We start from the raw sequence: 21,579 nt of genomic DNA, 5'->3' as shown, positions 1-21,579 counted from the left end.
ATGCAACCTATTATCATTTTGAATATGTTCTTGATTAGTCATTTTAGCTTTAGACAAGAGCAGCAAATGTGCGTATGAGACATGTTTGAACTATTGAATTTCTGTTAATTTTGATTAAAAACTTCTTCGACCGCTGGCTCACCCACAAAGTTTTCAAATGATTTAACTACTTCGAAGCTTTTCTCTTTTGTCATTGGCTATGTGTATATGCACAGCCATATTATGATAGTACGATCTAAATAAGACAACATTCCATTTGTGATGTCTGCATGAGATATTCCATTCATGTTCCCATTAATTGGTACATAACGTAGTCTGATTAATTATTTACACCTCCAGTACAGTTGCATTGTTTGCTCCCATCCAGAGCCCTGAAAACAGATAGTGTCATACCCTTGTCTCTCCCTTAACCTAAAAACTCTGAATTCTGAATTCTGCTAGAGACAGTGTTGCTAGATGTTATGACGGAAACGAGCAACACTATCAATGAAAATAAGCCAAAAACAAGAAGTGGTTGAATTGAAAAGAAAGATAACATATGTTGTATGAGGATGCCGCTGTGTTATGTCATATTCAAATCGAACTTGGTCTAAAAGGATTGGTTCACAGCAAAAATGTTTATTTTAGTAAGCCTATTTCCTCTTTCCTCTCTGCTTGCATCTCAGATGGGGCTAAGACATGAGGAGAGCATGTTCAAACTGAAATTAGAGGGCAACAGAGTCTGTTAGACTTGTCATTTTTAGTGGTTGCAATTTCTTAAGATTTTTTCCTCAACCATAAAGTAGGTTGAGTGTTAAAGATCCAGTCTCAGTTCATTGTCTGCCCCAAGATTTTATGATCCAGACGGCCACCAACACCCCTGTTTGAGAGCTATATGACCTCTGGGACTGCATCCACACCTCACCCTTACAAAGCAGAAGGGTAGGGCCAATTGTCACTGTTAGCAATGGTTGTACACTGGTTTCAAAGCTGGGCTTTCTTAATTTAGAGCTAGAATAAACAAAAATGACCTTTCATCTTTTTTGTCTCTTCCAGGTTTGCATGTGAAGCTTGCTGTGGTTAGACAGCACCGGAGGAAAGATGAGGAAGAGTCGGAGTGTTCTCACAGTGTCTCCTAACAATGTAAGTCATTGTGTACCCAAAATATCTCACCAGTTACATAATACCGTGAATATACCACCCATCTACTTCTGACAGGACATGTCATCTTAGAATTTTTTAATTGCCTTTTTGTAAAGAGCGAGTCTGCACAACTACCGTATTCAAGATAGCCGACGAAAGATATTTATTACTCTTTGATGTTTTTGATGGACAAAATTGTCAACGATGCAATGATTTTTTCTGAATGAAGATCACTGCAAGTGACAAACTCAACACATTCATGTAGTTGTGGATCTGAGTTAGGATACAGGCTGTTGTATTTTAGTGTTTCTGCTCTGTGTCGTTCTGTTTGTGTTTGACAGCCCCTGTCTGCTTTGAATGGGTCTCTCTCTTCTTCTTCCATGACACTCTTCTACAAAATTTCCTTTTGTTACCTCTGTAGCTCCCATTGCGGGCTCCCCCCTCCCCTTGTTTCCATCTCTGATCTTTCTCTCTTCTGACTTCACACCAACTCTCAGGTATTATGTGAACAAATGCAATTTTGTACCCTAATACAGCACATCCTGCACTAATGTTTTAGTTTAACTTGCAACCAATCTCTGTTAAACCCCTTCTTTACCCCACACTCCATCTGTTTTGGAAAATATATAAATTGCTTTTGCATTTATTTGTAGGCCACAGCAGACATTTACGACCTGTGTCTTGACACAATCTTAGCAGGTCAATTTTGCAAATATTTTGGGTGTTTTCTTTCGTTCTTTTTTGTTGAAACAGTGCATAGCTGAAGGTGTGGGTGGACATTACTCAGTCTGTCGTTCCATACAGTACAGTAGAGTAAATAATATTTTGATGCACAACAGACCTTAAGGCTTCATTTCAAACCAAATCAAAACAAACCACCTGATCTGTATGTGTGCATCAGAGAGATGCATTGTTTGTGGAATGAAATAACTTAAATACAGGCCATTGTATATTTGCATATTTGTGTATATGTATGATTCCATCCAAGTCCTCTGAGCATTTCAACAGTTTTTTGCTTGTTTGGTTAAAATCTGTTCCTTTTTGGTTTGTAAGTTGTTGAATGTGCACACATAATTCTCATGGATTATTCCACAGTGGGTATATCTAATATTCAAGCTTGGATTTTTTTTTTATTATTATTTTTTCCTCACTTTCTTTTACTTGGTTATTTTTCAAGTAGAACATAAATCTTTGTAGCGAGGGTGAAGACACACACCTGTATTCCTGTTCTTGGAACAGAGTATCATTTTGTCCAATATTGAAAATGAAAATATACCTGTCCTTACACTTATGAAATGTCCAAAAATGTCCATATTTAAGTTTAACAAGAATGTAACCTTTTCCATTATATAAATCTCCTCTGATGTATCTAACCAGTTACGGTATTTATCTTTTTTTCACTTCACTTTTAAACGCAGATGTCTTTTATTGTTAAGGTCAGTTATTATTTAGATAATTGTTTTGATTAGAATTTAAAGCAACCTAAAAATAGAGCGTGAACCTTAAAGTATTTTGCTTCTGACTCATTTAGAAGTACAGTGACATTCTTTATGTACATTCCCATTCCTCAAACTACCCAGGAGGGAGTAAGATATTGCAGTTCACAACTTTAGTTTCCTGTGCCAACAACTAGATAACAACACTCCTTCAACATAATACCTAAAGGTAAGAAAAAGACACTTTGACCGTAATGAATAATGTTGACATTTTCAGCAGAGAAACCTGAGACAACGCTGGGTCTCTGATACCTGCAGGCCAACAAAGTCTTTTGTTCTTGCTGCTTTTGTGTAGCTAGTAAAGAGTCTGGTAGTTTTCCCCTGCATCAATCATTTCATACACCTCAGTGTAAGTATGATAAGATGGATTTGTTATATTTTCTTAATTTCTGTCCCCTACTCCCTAAGTAAGCTAACAAAAGAACTGAATAAACAGAAATTTGTCTGGTAGCTGTCACTGGTGAAAGGCTCTGTTTTTATCATCAACATTTGCTGACAAGTTTAGAATATACACATTGTACATCGTTGCTTTCCTTGGGTGTCTTGTGTTTTCCATGATGCTAAGCACACCCTTTTTCTTTTAATATCTTCCTATGCTTCCTTTGATGTTATTTTGGAACTAATAGCTACATCCTGGAGAGAATAAGAGGAAATCGAGAGATTCCAGAATTGACTTTAACCAGTTTCCATCACAGCTAAACTGATTCATGCTTAAAATGCCTTTTTGTTTACACCCTCTCTTCCTGTTAGATGAAAAGATCAATAACTACTCCGTGCTAAAGCCATCCCTTCTGTTTTTATATACTGCCAGAAAAATATGAAATGGTTGCAGTATTTTTATTTTTTTTTAACATGCAAGCATGAAGGAGAATACAAGTATATAAGGCAAAAACAGTTAGTATAATGTAAATAAATCCACCTTTTATTTCTCAACACAGCTATCTCTCTCGGACTCAAATTTAATATTATTTCTTTAGGTAGTCTTCAGGAATGGTTCTCCAAGCTTCTTGAAGGACATTTCACAGCTCTTCTTTGGATGTTGGCTGCTTTTTGTTCTGTTCTGGGTCATGATGATCCCACACTGCTTAAAAAATGTTGAGGTCTGGGTTCTGGGAAGGAGTTATCGCTCCGTAATACCTGTTGCTGCTGATTTACAGTGCAGTTCTTGTCCTTTGCCATACCTCAGCCTTTTTACCCAGATTCCCTTCCGCAAGAATGACTTCTTGACAGCTTCCAAGGAGACTGTTTTGGATGAGGCTTCATCCAATTGTGTCATCTAAACGGCAAGCTGCATCTCACAGATTATGTGTTTAAGAGCACCTAACTCAGTGTTTTGTGTAAATGCAACACTGAGTTAGGAGCCTTTTTTATGCTGGAATGATTCATAGGCCAGTGCTAAGTGGCTTTACAAACACAAAGTACACTACCTTCTGAAAATGGTCAGGTACAAGAACTGGACTGGAAATGAGTGGAAAAGCAGCCTATGAAACACTTTGAAAGGCTTTCAGAAAGTCCAGAGAACTCTTGCTCAAGACAACATTAAAATATTTTAATAAAATCCGAATCCATGGAAGCATAATAAAAAGACTTGAGAGGAAGCTGAAGACTTTTGGAAAATGCACTTTTTTGGGATTGGAAACAGCCTGGTTTGCTTCATACATTTTTTCCTCTTTTTGAGTTTTGAACGTCTCTTGCTTCCTTTCTCTCTCCCTGTCAGTTTGGCTGCCAATATGGCTGTTGAGCTGTATTTATAGTGAACGTAGGTCAAACCAAACAGCTGTTCATTTTCCAATTACAGACCTTGGAGGCAGAAGCTTGAAGTTTTAGACAACAACAGTTTGACACTTTCTCTCTTTGTTCCTCCTGTCCTTTCTACCATGACCTGTTCCCTTTACTTTGCAGTCTTTAAAGAACTTTGTTCATTGTTTCAGTATTGGTTTAAAATATGCTCACATTCCTTCTCCTTCCTCTTTTGTGTCTGGTAAGGAACAGTTATGCTGGTGACCACATTAACAGTAACTCTTGGGATAATGTGAACTGTGACCACTTGCACTTTGCCTGTACCTACCATTTTAAAACCCATGCATCATCACTCATAATGTCCATTTGATACATAGCCAATGTTTTGCTTTAGGTTCTCTCCCTATAACCTGCAATTAATTTTTTTAAGAACAATAACTACACAACAGCGTGTAAAATAATGTTGATTAAGCTCATAAATGTTCTCTTGCCACACCTCTCATGTCAAATGATGGTAAAAGTGAGAGAACACCGTCACCAGACCCACCCGTTTGAGGCAGATGGCCTCCCTCCCTGAGTCTGGCTCTGCCCAAGGCTTCTTCGTGTCAAAAGGGATTTTTTTTTCTCCCCAATGTTGAAAAGTTCATCATCAAACTAAGTTATTGGCTTTCTACTTTGAGTGTCCAGAGATTATATTTGTTAATAAATGGAAATTAAACAATACATATACATTTGAAAATTGTATTAGTTTTGTATTTGGAGGGCATCTCATGACATCTTCCCCACTATCAATCAGTTAATATTTTGTTGCATATGACTTTGGAAATTATTCAAAATGGCCACATCTATTTCCCAAAGGTCAATGTGAAATATTTCATTAGTTCGGAAAGATTCAGGAAAACAAAAATGTAAATGAATGTTATATCAATATTTGAGGACTTATCTGTAATCCATCTTTTATATTTGCTCAGAAATAGACTTGAACAATGAATTATCAAAATTGTTTATTGATATTTTGAAACGTGTTGCCAATTTCAAGTATTCTATGTCTATAGAACATTAAAAAATAATGTATGATTAACCCAATGTTGACAAGTCATCTATACATGAGACTATAGATTTTAATTAAAAAGGTCAAATATCTTTATTATTTGGAGGATAAAGTCCAGAAGGATTCTTCTAGACAAACCCATCAACAGATGACAAGGATGGATTCCATCTGGATCTCCATCTGTTTCTCCATCTTTGCTACATCTCCTTCTCTCTCCAATAAACTGCTGTCTGTGCATGCATATTGAACTGTTGAAACTGAAATCCTCAAAAAAGGCTTTTAGCATTGCAAGATGTTTTTGTGCTCAACTCTCTAAATGTCTAAATTTATCATGTTACACATTTTGTCGAGGGAAAGTAGGCAATCTATTTTGTCTCAGACACAGACGTCAACCTATTTCACAGCAATAAAGAATAGCTGATGATAAAAGAGAGAAGGAGCGCTGATAATTCAACAATCATTTTTATTAATATCCTGGTCCTCTGTCAACCTCAGAGGAATATTTCATTACTTTTAAGCAGCCTATAAATTGAACCAAATGGAGGTAATGGTCCTGAAATGGTCCTTTTAATCCAAGACAAAAACAATCTCAAAATCAAAATCATAGAAAAGATTTGTTTAACTAAACGTAATATTACATTGTCTTATGTTTTTTCTTTCAAAACAGCTGATGCATTTAACTTTTTTAGCTGTTATCTTTGGCATAATTAGAAAAACTACAATTTAGCAATGAATCTATTGTAAATACAAGAAAAGAGAAACCTATCGAAAGCTAGACATGTATCAACCAACAACTGCATCAATGTAAACCCAACAGCAAACAATGTGCTGTGTATATTTGTATTTCATTGGATGCACATGTTGGTGTTTGTTCTTACATGTGCAGAAAAGGAATAGATGCTTCTACATATTGCTGGGCTCCACCTTCTACATGAATGTCTTATTTCAGATAATACCAATCAGTGTGTCACTTGGTCTGCCAGAGCTCCACTCTGCTCATCTTTCTCTCATTCTCTTCAGCTATCACTCTTCCAACCTCACACTTTCACTGTCATATTTCCTCTTCTCAGTGACTTACATCGTGCTGTTCCCACCCATTTCATTTTCATCATCTCACTTAAATTCCCCTCTATTTTATCTTTTTGTCTCCCGTCAACCATCAACCCTCCTCTTTTTTTTCTCTCTATGACCCTGTTCTTCTTCCACTTTAACTGATGGGAAGCAAGTGTTGTTTTCTCAGCTCATATCCTCATCTCCTTCCGTTGTTTTGTTGCCTTGGTGTCAAAATGGCAAGAGTGGGGAGGTATGAGTGTTGGTGGGGTGAGTGATGAATGGGAATGATGCCAGAGGTGCCCTGTGATGAATTATGTCTACAGTCTGAGAAGACAGAAGACAAATAATGCAAGTACATATTATGAAAGCAATTATTTGAAGAGTAAATTGTTCATTTTTAATTTTGCTCGGCGAGGAAAGCGAGACATTAAAATGGCAGGGTCTTCTTGGTAAGCTCTTGATTAGCAGGAATAAGCAAAATGTATTTAATGTTTTTGTTGTGAAAAGTTGTGCATTTTTTTAAATGCTCTCAAACTATTACAGTCCGAGGACTTTAGGCTGTATAAAGATATCATGCTCCTTCCTGCATTGTTTCTTGTAGAAAACTTTGGTCACTTCCACCCATATGGCCATGAGCATAGTGCTGTTAATGGACTTTTTTGCCTCACCCATTCTGGTGTTGGTCCATGCACATACATCACAGCAGTTGAAGGTTACCTGAGGATAGTACTTAGCATATGTGGGATGATTGAATGATAGCTTATGAACTTAGGTTTACTTAGAACATTAAGCTTAAAGTCAAGGGACAATAATAAGATAAAATAAGATAATCCATCTTGACTTTAAGTCATGCATTTGTGGCCAAGGGACAGTGGTTCATACCAATCAGTGTCCCATGTAGCAGGATTTAGGTTTAACGAACAAATCAGCCTGAGTTTCTTTAGCATGATTTATTGACTTTTGTCTTTTTTGTGTGTACATGGTCATCAAATATAAAAATACTGTCTTTTTTTGTCTGTGTGTGTGTGTGTGTGAGAGAGACTGTCATGAAGAGTAATGTATTTACAAATGCCAAAAGGCAAATAAGGCAATATTAGGAAGCTGGGGAGTGTGGTGGGGGAGTTACTCATGTGGCTACCATCCAGGACACCTTAAAGCCATGATGATACACCAAGCTGACAAGTGACTTTTACGAATGTCTCTGAACATCTGTTGCTCTTTTTTTTGCTCAGCAATGTCAAACCCTGCCAACTGTTTACTTTTTTCCCCAGACAATTCAGAAAGGCAAATATCACCTTGAATGGCTGTTCAGTATAGCACATGAGTGCACAAGAAGGGAACATTTCAAGAGAATGTTGCCATTTGAAGTGAGGGAGCTGAGAACCACCTGATACCCATGATTCAAGAGCAAACCCTGCAAAGCAAACACAGCTAACACCAAGCTGTCAGTTGGATGTGGTCTATGGGGTGCATTTCAGTGCTATTTTTCTGCCCAGATGCTGGCAACGTAAGAGGAAGCAGCAAACCACCTTTCAGTGCTTGGTCTGCACTTCTGAAACACTGCTTTATTGGGTGGAATTTGTTGAATGCCAAAAACCAAAGTTTCCCAGTAAAATCCTGCATTGTAATGGGATTATCAGTCTTGTTCATAATTTGGATTCCCAAAATGGGCAAAACTGCTCCCAGGTTTAAAAGTACCAGTATTTTCTTTTAAGGCCTCGTTTGGTTTTTGATTGACTGCACTGATTTTGTATCCTGGCAACCCGGTAACACATCATTTAAGCACAGACCTAAGTTGCAAGCAAATTTATTTTTTTCAAACTTTTTAAAGTAGTTTAAGGTAATTGACTCAAGCTATATTGGTGTGTTTTTATCCATGACTCTCCTGACCTTTCTCTCCTTTTGAAACTTGGTCATACCTTCTAGTTTGACTCATCAGACCTGTTGAATTGGTTCAGACTTACATTTCACTCAAAGCTCCGTCTCATTCATCTCAGAATCAAATAACCTGCTACCTCACAATTTTGTGGAAGAGGAAAGAAAAATGCTGCTTTGATACAGTGAAAAGGGGAAGTGACTCATTCATTTATACAACTTTTTCTGCAGTCATGGTGTTCTGCAGGCTGTTGTTTTTTTTAGCTTGTTGTGGCCATGCATACAAGATAAATCTGTTTGTGTCCTGACCATTGTACTAAATCATGCAATTATCAGCATGGAAAATCATTAAAATGATCAAAAAGTAAATAAATCCACTGCATGAAAGCTTATCACTTCAAAGTCATCATAAGAGTAAAAGGGAGTCGGGTATAGACTGGGAGCTAGTCGCTATTTCTGTTCAGTGTCACAGTTCAGGACAGTATCTGGCCAGAAATCAGACTGCCTATTGTACTCGAAGTCTTTTATATTTTTTGTCCTTGACTCTGCTCCTCTGGGTTCTATGTTATCTTTCTCTCTGTGTTGCTTTTATAAATCTAAATTCACATACTTTCATCCTACCTTTTATCATTCTCTGCCCTTCAGTGCTGTTCTTATCACCATCATGTCTCACTCTGCCTTTGAGTTTCCACCTAACACACACCATTCTTTAATGAGCTGTCATTGATGAGTGCTGTCATCTCCTCCTCCTTACTCATGATCGTTGAGCTCTCTGGGCAAATATCTCTCAACGGCATTAAAAAGCAGATCTATACTTCCTGTTTTTTTTCTTGGTCATTTCATACTTAAAAGATGTCATGACAACAGAGCCTGTTTCAAAATGATAGATCTGTTCTAACTGCTTTGCATGTCTTTACGTTATGCCTCCATCTTTTGATTATTGGAACACATTTAACATTTAACTCTTAACATCTTTTGCCACACTAACTTGTCACTCAGCTGTGTTTGCCTTACAGGGGGGAAGTCTAAATGATTAGTGTTTTCTATTTATTACATTACCTGACTGAAATTTAAGGTGTTTTTTTTTTGTTTGTGTGTTTTTTTTTTAAGGAGACGTGTATCACCCAGAAGCTGGTCTAACTGTTGGGGGTAATAGGACTCTCGTGCTTTATTCAGTTTTGTATAAGTTTATACCTACAGAAGGAAAGATGGGCTTGTTTGAATTCTGGAACATTTGATGAAGTTAATATAAACTTATGTATTTTATAGTTCGGCTTTAGTGAAAATATTTTTCTCATTGTGTTTTGTGAGATGAGACGTGAATAGTTTTAGTGCCATCAACAAAGCTGTCTCTGCAAGACTGCTGGCAGAGTAGCAGGAGATGACTGATTAACAGGAAAAATGAAATTTAAAATGTCGGCACAGCTGTTGAACACACTCAATAATAAGCTACACTGAAAGACACAGACCACACAAAAAGCAGACACCTAATTTACTGTATTTGTTACAGAAGAAGAACGTGCAACTCATAATGCAAAATAGTACCAACTTGTAGCACCTACAAAGGTACCAGAAATGTAGAATTAAATACTAAAGGGATGACATGAACAGTCAGTATAATGTCTGACTGAATTGATGAACAGCTGCACTAAAAACATTAGAGAATTGTTTACCACCATCAAGCGGAGTGAATGAATTTGTTTTTTTTTACTTTGCTCTGTGGAAAACATGGCTTGAGGCACGCATGGGAATCTGCTGTGTTATGACCCTGCTAACATATAAGTTGAATATTTTTCTATATTTTGGTTTGCCATTGGAACTCATTGAACAATCAGAATACGTTGGGCTCTGGAAAACCCAAGGACAAGAAACAAGTCAATGCCCACACAGCTAAAAGTAAATATAAAATCAAGTGGCTCCGTCATGATGACTGGCAATGTGTAATTAGTTTGGAAATGAAAAGTAGCCATTAGTAGGCACGGAAAGGCAACCCTCCAAGAAGAACTGATGTAGGCGGCTGTATTTACTAGAAGGGCTCTTTACTATCTGTAACCTATAAAAAGGAATCGGTGCTTGTGTTTTTTGTTCATATTTTACTGGCAGTACAATTCAGTATCTCCAGAAAAGGGCAGTGTAGGTCTGGGAACAGTAGAAATGAGAGGTTGTTTACAGAGGGGTGTTTAAAATACTCAACAAGGAGTGGAGATTCATTAAGAGAAAGTGTTCATTCATATGAGACTAACAAAATAGTCCATAATTTGTTGGTGTAGGTTCTCAGGTCATGGTAATCCAAGGAGCTAGAAACTGGGAAACCTATAATTTGGCATCATTATAGGATGAATCTTGATCCGCAAAAAGTCTTCTAAATGTTCCAGAAAAGTTGACCTTGCTTCTGATTGTTCTCGAGCACATGCTGTGGTATAGATCAAACCATGAGCATATTGAAAGAGAGCGAGATAAGCTAGTATTTGATTGAGATATGTGTAAGTGGTTTGTTTGATGAAAAAAACAAAAAAGAAATGACCTGATTGGTTAATGTGAGTTTGAAATGAATGTGGAAAAATGAGCTAAGCGGAACATCATAGTGCCTCTTTAGTAAGAAAGGTATTTTTAGTTGTTATCAAATGGTGAGCGTGAATTATTACATCTAATACTCAATAAATGCCATGCAGGGTTTCAGAACAAGATGGTGCAAGTTTGGAGGATCAACTGACCTGCCTTACATGTGGACATACTATTTTTTTCACTCCCTTGCACATTTGTCCCCATTAAGAAACAACTGCTCCTTTTTTTGTCTTTCTGTCTCATGCTCATTTGCACTTGTCGAGATGTATCATGCCTCTCTGACTTAAATGTAAATTAGACTGTGCAGCTGAGTAATAAACATGGTTATTTATGTCCTGCAATCAGTTGTGTACAGGCAGCACGGGCTAATAAGGCAAAATAAGCTGGTAGATAAAGTATAACAGTTGATGATGCTGAAATACAGTAAACTAAATGGCACAATCCATCTAATTTTGAATATGTATTTGCAGTCATGTTGAAATAGAAATTGAGATGTCATTCACTCTTATCATTGTATTATTTACACATTTTGTTTTTTTCTTAAGAGCTGCAAGATTCTGTGGATTTTCACAGGATTTTAAGTGTAAGAAGGACAGTCGTCATTTCACTTTCAGAATATTGACTTTTATACTAACAGATAGTCAGACAGAAGAAGTGATGGTGTTTTGTAACTCTAGTTTAAACAGAAACTAGCCTATGGCGCCACTTAGTGGACAAACAAGTGACGATGTGGGAGAAATGGCTTTAAAATTAAACACAAAGTTTTACTTTTTATTGAAGGAAATATTCAAACCCTCACAATTCATCAATAAAACCGTTTTATTTACTTACTTAATGATTTCATGTAAAGACTCTCCCCTCATTTCTTTTTTATTCCTTTTTCAGGACATCAAAGAGCCTCCTGACTGCTGCCTTAGTGAATCTTTCACTTCTCCTTCCTGCACTCTGGGCGTTGACCTGCGCCGGGGCAGACGCCGTTTTTCGGGCAACCTTCAGCTACCCCCTTTGTCATGGCGTCAGGGGGAGAGGTCACGGACACCAGACGAGGAGATCATAGCGAGGCCAACGTCGCTACCGTTTGGAGCTCCTCCAAGGATAGATATCACACCTGTGGATCCAGAATGGTGAGTGGAATATAAGTTGCATATGCATACAGACTAGTTATTCCTTTTTCTGATTAAATAGCTTTTTTTTCTAAGTATCTGTGAATTTGACAGATGCCACAAGTGGTTTCAGCAGCAATAAACTATTTAGATTTTTTTACTGAGTACATTTACAATACATTTACCCCTCTTCTGACATATTAAAAAGACACATACTGAGTTGTCTAAAAGTTTTGATCACTTCCTATGAATCATGCAAAACCATCTGGCAGGTTTCTGATATAAAGTCATTCTGCAGCTGCAGTTTTTTGGTTCAGGTGTGACGGAAGTTCAGGAGGTTCAGATTTACAGTGTGGATCAGAAAGATTTTGTCAAGTTTCAAACCATTTGTTCAGTAGTCCATGTATCACTAGTTGGAATACTGTGAAAGGAGTGTTTCAAAGTAATGGAAGTGTGTTAGACTGATGTGAAGATTATTTTTTCTTTGTATTGAACGGAAAGACAAGCTTTTTTAAAACTAAAGCCATGAGCACCTTTTAAAAGAGTACAGCTGCAGCCACTTGGGAATGGATGGACCATTCACTTCCCAGCCAATTTTCGGAATGGTCTATGTCTGAAATTTACCGGAAACTGACTCGCCTTTGACTAGAAGAGGCAATTTTACATTAATTTATTTGCATGAAATAAGTTCTTAGTGGAAATTTTGAAGTCTGCTCTTAAGTATAGGTATCTATAGCCACTTTATAATTTTTCTGATGTCAGGTAGGTTCCACGTATTATGGATTTTATATAGCTCTTCTGTGTGAAGATGAGGTTCATGTAAGAGGGTTTTCCTGCTTTTAAATGGGGGACAATTGGCTAGAGTCTAACTTAGTTCTCATTTACTGAGATGTGAGATACACCCAGTATTTAGAATCACCAGTTAGGGTCACCATTCTGTCTAGAACATACAGGAAGCAGTCAGTGACTGACAGTGACAAGGAATAAGGCTCCTTGATGATCGTTTTTCTGTAGATTTCCCCACCACATGTACATGAACATATACACTATAGTGAGGAGCAAGTGGAAAGTTGCAACGGAAATGCAGAACAGAGAATGAAACAGTAACTCATACCGGCATGCACACTTACTTGCTTGCAGTAAATGCTGGTCCACAGGAAAATTTGCTTTGAAAAGCTTAGGTCTTTCTCTTTTCTGCTTTGCTGAGTTAGAAATGAAATAAAACGTGGTTTTGATTTGTAACAAAAACCACACCTATAAGGTTTGAAAGTAAAAAGTTTAACACTGGTACTATAAGTCCAAAAATTAACAGTCACACGTGAATGCCACTGTGAGCAAAAGAAAACCTAAGGCAACATAAGATATGGTCCTCTTACGATTTTTGAGTTTTTATTGTGGCTCTGCTGTGTTGCGCTGTAGACCAACGTGGCAACAACTGGAGTGATAATGAGCAGTGTTATGTGTAAAGTTAAGAGTAACCATAATTTCCTTAGTTTCTTAAATTTGGTTAGAGAAACTTGTATCTGTAGACAGATCTCACAAGTAGAAAACCAAACCCCTCATACTGAATATATAGTTCTGCAGACTGGGCGTCAGAGTACCTCTCCACATGATGACCCAGCTTTAATGTTGCATTCATCCTGCTGAAGAAGACACTGCCTGGGTTTATTAGTTATGCACTATGCCTTCAGACACATTTGTGCACACTCACACACGCACTTGGAATTTGGCCACAGCACAATGCAGTTTTAGACAATCCACACACAAACAACAAGTGGCCAGGTCTCGGTCGGACTCACCTTTGCAGCTTCTGATGGGGAATTTATTAACAGGAACAACATGTTACATGGCAGCATACACAGAATTCCCAACGACAGCAGTTTGTGAGATCCTCTTATACTTCCTGATAACATTCTGTGCGTAAGTGGCCAAAACTCAATCTCTGTTTGGCACCATTGTGTCTGAGATTGCCACAACATCTTCCGTCATTCTGATCCTAAATAATATGTGGTGTGAGCAGTGGCAAGCCAGTAATCAGTTTCAAGAGCTGTGATTTCTATTGCAACCAGAAGAGAGCAGTGTGACATTGCTTGACTGGATGCACACACACAAACTGTTTTAGATTAAAGGATGATGCTTCAGTTCAGCTCAGCTCAGTTTAGTTTAGTTTAACACACATGAAGCTGATTAAATGAGTGGAGAATGTAAAAGTTACCATAGAGGGCACACTGAATCGTAAAATTAGTGGGACAGTGATGCAAATTTATATACTGTGGCCCTTTCTTTTTTTTTCTTGTTTTATGTGCTAAAAAGTGATCTCCACATAACCATATACAGTCATAAATTATTTAAAAAAATGTTAAGTCCTTCAAAATAGCTCAGTGTCCACAGGTGCTAGATGCTTGTAGTTGTTGATGCTGTTTTTCCATTTTATTTTGTGACTTAATAGAGCAAATGCATATTTCGTGATATTTATCTTCATTGAATAGGATCTGTTTTGTTTTGTTATATTTTATTAACAGACTTTATTGGCGAGTACAGTCTACTCTGGCAACCACAGACTTAATAGCGGGTGAGGTGCATGTCAGTCATTGAAAACCTTGGTGATAGAGGTAAACATGCTTCCCTAATGTGCTTTTTACTCCTGGACCACCTCTCTTTTAGTCCATTAAGACCTGATGCAACATTTGAGTGTACCACCACACAAGTGGACACAGTGCCTTAGGCCATGGCAGATTAAAAGCCTTCGTCCCCTTCAGGAGTCACTGCTGGGGAAACATCTTGGTCAGCAGAACCTTCCTCAAGGGTTTCCAATGTCCAATTACTGTCCACCCTGTGAAACTTTGAGCCAGTAGATGTATACATGTGTATGTGTTTTTATGATATTTGTCTGTAAAATAGTGCACCCCCTGATCCCCTCTTGTACTTATTCAAGTGGTTTTGTCAATGTTTGCAAGGAGGAGGGAGTAAGTAAGTTATTTTTGGATTCAATTATTTTTCCTGCTGATGTATCCAATTGTTTCTGAGCTCAGAGTGCCTCATAGATTGATTATTGGATCTTTGTGTGTGGATTTAGACCAGAATGCGGTGTAGCCTTAGGCAAAGATGATGTAACGTTGATGTAGTTTGTTTATCAGGTGATATCATGTGTTTGTTATCAAACCTTTGCTGACTCATGTTTTCTTAATCATGGAGAGGTTTTAACTCAGAAAGCTGATGTGAAAAAAATATTGTTTGCACGAGAAGGAAAAACTGTAGAATGCAGTATGTTGTTAGATCTGTGGGGAAAAATAACTATCTCAACATTTTATGACATATCTCCTAAAGACGACATCAAACGAACATCCAGTTCTTAAGCTTGACAACATTTCTGAATTTTAATATATGAATATGAGTAAGTAAATTAGCACATTCAAATTTAAATTAGTGTTTTCCATAAAGTCGTATATGATTGTTTTCCATAATAAAAGTGTTAAAGTAAATATACAACAAGGTTGAGTTTGCTGTTTTTTGCAGTTTTTTTCTTTTTTGGATAAGGTGGATATTGTTGTTGAATGAATGAATTATTATTATTTTTTTTTACAATATTCCTTGCAAAAGAGAGCGGCTTAAACGATGCTGCAGTTTTCTTCAAGCAGTAGAAAATACAAAGACTAATACAGCATTTCTTGTACCCTTTTTATATGCATTTTAAGCTTAATCTTTTATTCATGGTATTTGTCTTTATTGAGAAGAGGTTAAATTAAAAAAATCCCACCTGAGGAAGCCAATAGTAATGAGCTTGGGCATCAGAAAATTTGTTAATTTAAAAAAAATGTAATCAGCCTTTCTTTAAAGCAGCTTGTAGCACTCCCCAGTTTTATTCTCTCTCCACTGGCTCCCTGTAAAGTCTAGAATAGACTTTAAAATCCTTCTCATTATATATTCCCCTAAACCCTTAATGGCCAAGCTCCTACCTATCTGAAAGATCTTATTTTTTCCTATCACCCCACAAGAACACATTGTTTTTGGTATGCTGGTCTATTTGTTCTCAGGATTAGTGGGACTGGAATGGGTGGCAGAACATTTAGTTTTCTGGCTTCTCTCCTGTGGAACTAGCTACCTGCTTGGATGCAGGACACTGACACAATCACTGCTGTTAAAATGAAGAGCTACTTGTTTTAATGTGCCTTTTGTATACTTTTAATCCCTTTGTCTTAATTTAGACTTCTGTTTTTTGTTTCTTTTTCACATTTTAATTGCTCTTATGAGTGCTCTTTTTTATTTTCATCTTATTGCCTTGGTTGTTTTTTGTCTACATTTTGCTTTTGCTCTGTAAAACACTTTGGGTTACACTCGGGTTTGAAAGTCGAGTTGAGAGATCATTTGCCTCTCATTGTGAAAGGCTTTGTAGCGGAAGAATATGATTTATTCAGTCGAGAGAAAAATTTAGCTCTCTAGGGATTCACGTGCACTAATATGCATGTGCAGGCAGACGAGCTGTCACAACGGAGAATGGAGAAGCTCTGATTAAAGCACAAACTGAAGTAGAGTAACTGCTTTCTCTGGCAACAGTATGCCATTACTCTAGAGTATCCTCACAACACAGATAATTGTTTTCTGCTTTATTGTGGTCTTAAATTTTATATATATGATATTTGAATACCAACATGAGTTTTGCATCTATAGTTCAGGCAGTAATGTATCTAACATTACCAATGCATTAGTAGCTGTCTGCTAATGTCGAGTCAGTATTGATAGAGCTGGGATTAATTTCCATCTGTGGATATTAAATGAGTCACAGGGCATCAGAATTACATGTTTGCCATTTTAAGATGCAAAATAATTATTTTCTTGGCTAAAATATTTGAATATGTAACTTCTATTAACAGAGATATGATCTTGGTGATTCTATTAATGACTGAAGAATTTAGCATTTTCAAAATTACAATGAATAATTTCTGTCTACACTGTATTTCTCAACTAACACCGTCAAATTTTTCCTTGCATTACTGTCGTGGTTATATCAAAATCCAACTTTTTCCATGTTTTCAGCATCGTTTGATTACAGGTTTTATTTCTAAACAGTTTTCCATCAGTGGTCCCAGGCTTGTGCAGGGCTGGGAGATGGGTGCCATGTATGTCAAAATCTAATGCCGCCATCCTGCCATATTTGGCTTCTGTTATATTTCTTAGTGATGGACATGTTCAGGTTCAGGTTGTGAAGGGAGCTGTCTCCATACCTTCACATAAAGTTCAAATTTGACAGAGCCCACACATATGAAAAGGAAGTGGTGGGACTGAAGCTCTACTATTATTTGCCTTTTTTTCCTATAACCACACAGTAAAGCAATAAAAAGCAGCAGAGATAGAGATGACACTGTTTTGCTGTAATGAGCGCAGGTATGAGACTTAAGGCTGGCTTTTTGGAGTGCTGTTGTTTCTTCTGTGCTATCTCCTGCACTTGATGTTTAAAGCTCTTTCCACATCAGTTCCTGTGTTTCCTGCTTTCGGCCACAGATTGAAAATAGTACTTCTTTTTTTTTAATGTAGTCAGAAATGCCATACAAAAACCCATCAAGCAGAAGTTAAAAGAGAGCTAGTGGCAGTGTATAGGCAAGCGAAAAGGGCAATGCTTCTGTGATTTTATTCTACTTTTACCAACTCCAGGAAAATTGTGCTCTTTAAAGGTATTTGAGTCAGAGAAGATGTTTACCATTTAGTAATGCAATTTTGACTCGATCTGTAAGAATCCACAAAAATGTTGAATTGAGAGCACAATTCAATGAATGATAAATATGATTGTTATGTACTGCATGTTTTACCGGAGTTTCAGATTAGTTTGGCAGTACTGCCAGAAATGCATTGCAAAAGCATGATTATGCCTTCTTCTGTGTCCGGTATCCTGACTCACATCAGAATATCTGTATTCTGGATAGTGCGCTGACTGGAGCTCAAAGCAGTGCCCTCTATAAACATAAAAAGTAATCCTAATTAATTGAATTTGTGTTTGATCCCACCAGAATATGCATGTTAAACTAAATGTGGATGTGTTTTTTGTAATCCTGAGTCAGGGTGACATCGGCCAGATTATGACTTTGCACTCAGTGTACTTTCTGTTTGTGGTGTGTTGTTGAGCACTGTCCTCCCCTGGTGTTCCAGGCAGCTTTTGTGTGGGTGTTGGTAATCCACACAGCCAGCAGGAAGATGATGGATCTTACACTTTGCAGTTTAGCAGGCACAGAGACAAAGGCAGACAAATTACGCACAATGGTTCTTTGCTTTATTGTAGGTATTCACCAGTTCATTTACTGCCATTATGTGTGTGGATGGAGTGTCATTGACGATAAGTGCTTCAATTTCTCTGTTTTTTTTGGAGAGGGTGATGAGGAAGTGGTGGGTTGTTTCCGAGGCAGAAACAGTCAGCTTATCTTTCAGGTATATGTATGAAAATCCTCACATGAGTGAATGTGATTTAAACCTGAGAGAAGTTTTAATGTGGTAAGCTGTGAGCTCACAGAGGGGCTTTTTAAAGTCTGCATACATTAAAACCCCTTCCAGAAATCTGGGACAGTAGGCACCACCATTTTCTTTTTTCTTTTAACACAATTTACTGGCATAGTTTTAAACCATGATATTCTATTTATCCTAGATGTCCTTAGGCCTTGCTATCTTTTTCTTGTTTTCAACGACTGTTTATTATTAACTTTTGTTTACTCTTGCATTGCTTACATGGAAAATCCACACATTTGAAGTCTTCTACCTCTTTCTAACCCTTGTTCAAACCTATTCTCACTCTTCTTTCTTTTTGTGTTTTAGTAACTCTGTTTGACACTTTGTGGCCTCGATTACTAGACCTGATCTTATTTACAATGTTCGCTTCTCTGAGAGACGAGGTTTGTGACAGAAGGAACAAGTTGAGTGTTTTGTGTAACTAGAGATACCACGTTAAGGGCTCTCATCTGAAGACCTAAATCCATCCTATGCACTCCCCATCACCTCCTTCACAATCACAAGCAAGATCCTCTAACTTTGCCTGATCTTGTTGCCTGGCTTGACGTTTTACCGTGGGAGGCTAGAGCATAAGGGAACGCTGCTTTTTGTCCTCTTCTTGTGACATGATGAAATGTGATAGTTAATGTTGGTGAGACATGTATACTTATGAATTATTAGATTCATATTCTTTGTTGTAAGGCAGAAAACAACAGAATAATGTCATGATATTGATATTAGGAATCTTGATTAATCAGTTTATTTGTTTTGTAGTGTTGCTACAAAGTAGCGCTACTTTCTAAACAGGAATATCCTTTTCAGTGTAAAACTATCACAGAAGCAAATCATACAAGGATCAGTCTTAAGCCACCAGGGCCTAACTGAAAGCACAGAAGCAAAGCGAAAGAGGCTTAGGGCTGATACTATTTTTATATTTGATTCAATTAATTATTTAGAAGTATCTTACTGTTGGGAAAATGTGATTAAAATGCTTGTCACTGTACCCTAGAGGCCAAAATGTTAAATAGTTTATTTGTTGTACAAAAGCCAAAGATGTCCTGTTGATTTAAAACAAACAAACAAACAAGAAGTGTTCCAGTTCTTACAGTTACAATGTTTTCAGCCCCAACTCCACATGTTGGTATACCAACACAAAAAATGTGACTGTGTTTAAGATATTGAGGGTAACTGTTTGTTATATTGTTACCTTGTTTGCATTTTTACAGAATAATATAATTTTATGTACTGCCGCACGGAGCCGTCAGTGAATGGCATCTTGTTCAAGTGTGATAACTTACTTGCAATGATAATTATTAGTGCTACTTTTTGCTTATCAATTATGTAACTGCATTTAGATATGTTTTTCATTCACTACTTATTCAAGGGGGGTGGTCCAAATGGCTAAAAAGAATGCACAAAAATGTGTACCTAAGTCTTAACATTTGGTTTCACTTGATTGAGGAACATAACACACCAGTGAAGAGCTGTCAAAGTGTCATGGTTAGCTGCAGGGGCAGTTGTGTATCTGTGATTTCTGTCTGACCATGCGCAGTGTGCTTTCACTCAAGCCCTCCAGGATGTTAAAATCAAGATGACATAGAATGAAATGGCCTAGCTGCTCTCGAATTCAATCCCTTTCTGTCTGTCTATCTTTTGACTTTCCCTCACTGGTTTATGTTTAAAATGTCATTCATCTTTTGTCGTCCGCTTTTCTCAATGCTGTGAACTTACTAATAACAAAGAGATGTAGAATAACATTTCAAGATTTCTGTATGAGTGTCTTCCATTTATGTTTTTTCAAGATCGGTTTATTACTTGATATGATGCATGATGAGCTTTAAGAAATTCATATTGGTTAGAAATCTGAATTCTACCAGGACTGCAGAACATCGCCATGTCTCATGGCATTAAAACCTCAGGAGAACATGGTGGCTGCAGCCTTGACAGGTCGAGCATTGCGGTTGCTTTTCAGTTGCACTGGATAGGAGTCCCATCTGTGAGAGTAAAACTCACTGACATGCATGGCTTGGCACACATTGTTAATCTCACAGTATGATCTGTTATCTAACAATAATTTACTCATTCATGTAATTCTCCAACAGTAAAAGTCTCTTTTCATCATTGCGGTTTTTGCAGTCAAAATTAAGGTGATAGTATGGGGTGATGTAATTTAGAAATTTTAAAATGACTAAAAACAAATGCCTTAGGGTTGCAAGAGAAAATGTAAATCCTCCTGATCAATAGTCACACCATCGCACAAGCAAGTAAGCACACTCGGGTGCTAAATGATGACAGTGGAGCAGGCTGCAAAATGCATGACAGCTTAGCACAACAAAACTACACTGATTACATCCGAGCTCACACATAATGAGCGCACATACACAAGCCAAGCACTAATGACCACTGATCACATACAAGTAAATAGCTTATTAAATCCCTGTGACCTTTTATGAAGAAAAATGGCTATGTCAGTTCAAGGTAATAGTGCATGATGAACTTGGTAATTTGATTACTGGTTAAGAAAAATAACTGTTTTCCCATACAAGCTTTAGTATATGGCAATCAGAATAAAAACCAACAAAAATTTGAATTATTTACCATTTAATGATGGCATTATTTAAAAACTGATGGCAATGGAGTGACTTTGGTCAACTTTTTTTAAATTGGAAAACCCAATTTTCCAAATGGCAAACAATCCTAGCAGTAAAGCTTAAAGTATCCTGTCAGTAATGTGTAGGATATGCATACTTGGTGGTGTCAAAATGCTTTGAGAAAGCATAGATTTTTCTTTTCGTTTTTTCTGCACTCAGTTGAATTTGTGTAGATCTTTGTTTAGAGATGAAATTCAATCTGGAGACCTGCACAACTAATGGCTTGCTAACAACGTCCTCCTCAATGTCTGCTGTTACTGCGAGCAACTGGCTAGTCTTTTGCTCTTCTGAGTCGTCCTCCATTTAAAATCTGTACTGAAAAGCCTTCAGGAAGCTTGTAATTTGTGGTCCCACACCACTTGGAGTTTGTGTTTACAAGGTCCACCCAATCATAGAAAAGATATGATTAGTTATTTTAACTGTTAAAGGGGAACTCCGGTATTTTTAAACCT

The 21,579-nt window shown here is 37.3% G+C and overlaps 1 protein-coding gene across 1 annotated transcript in view; it reads left to right on the top strand.

Moving 5' to 3' along the window:
* pde4ba (phosphodiesterase 4B, cAMP-specific a) overlaps positions 1-21,579 on the top strand; it is a 155,753-nt gene that overhangs the window by 17,610 nt on the left and 116,564 nt on the right. Inside the window, exons 2-3 of the mRNA XM_072389129.1 lie at positions 1,036-1,122; positions 11,788-12,026. Of these exons, the coding sequence (XP_072245230.1) occupies positions 1,081-1,122; positions 11,788-12,026 (281 nt within the window). The 5' untranslated portion in view covers positions 1,036-1,080. The remainder of the gene's footprint in view (positions 1-1,035; positions 1,123-11,787; positions 12,027-21,579) is intronic.

The sequence above is a fragment of the Leuresthes tenuis genome, unplaced genomic scaffold, assembly GCF_036924035.1.
Source record: "Leuresthes tenuis unplaced genomic scaffold, fLeuTen1.0.hap1 SCAF_7, whole genome shotgun sequence".
Taxonomy (NCBI): domain Eukaryota; kingdom Metazoa; phylum Chordata; class Actinopteri; order Atheriniformes; family Atherinopsidae; genus Leuresthes; species Leuresthes tenuis.
The sequence above is the reverse complement of the archived record's forward strand: the minus strand, read 5'-3'. Positions and strand labels throughout refer to the sequence as shown.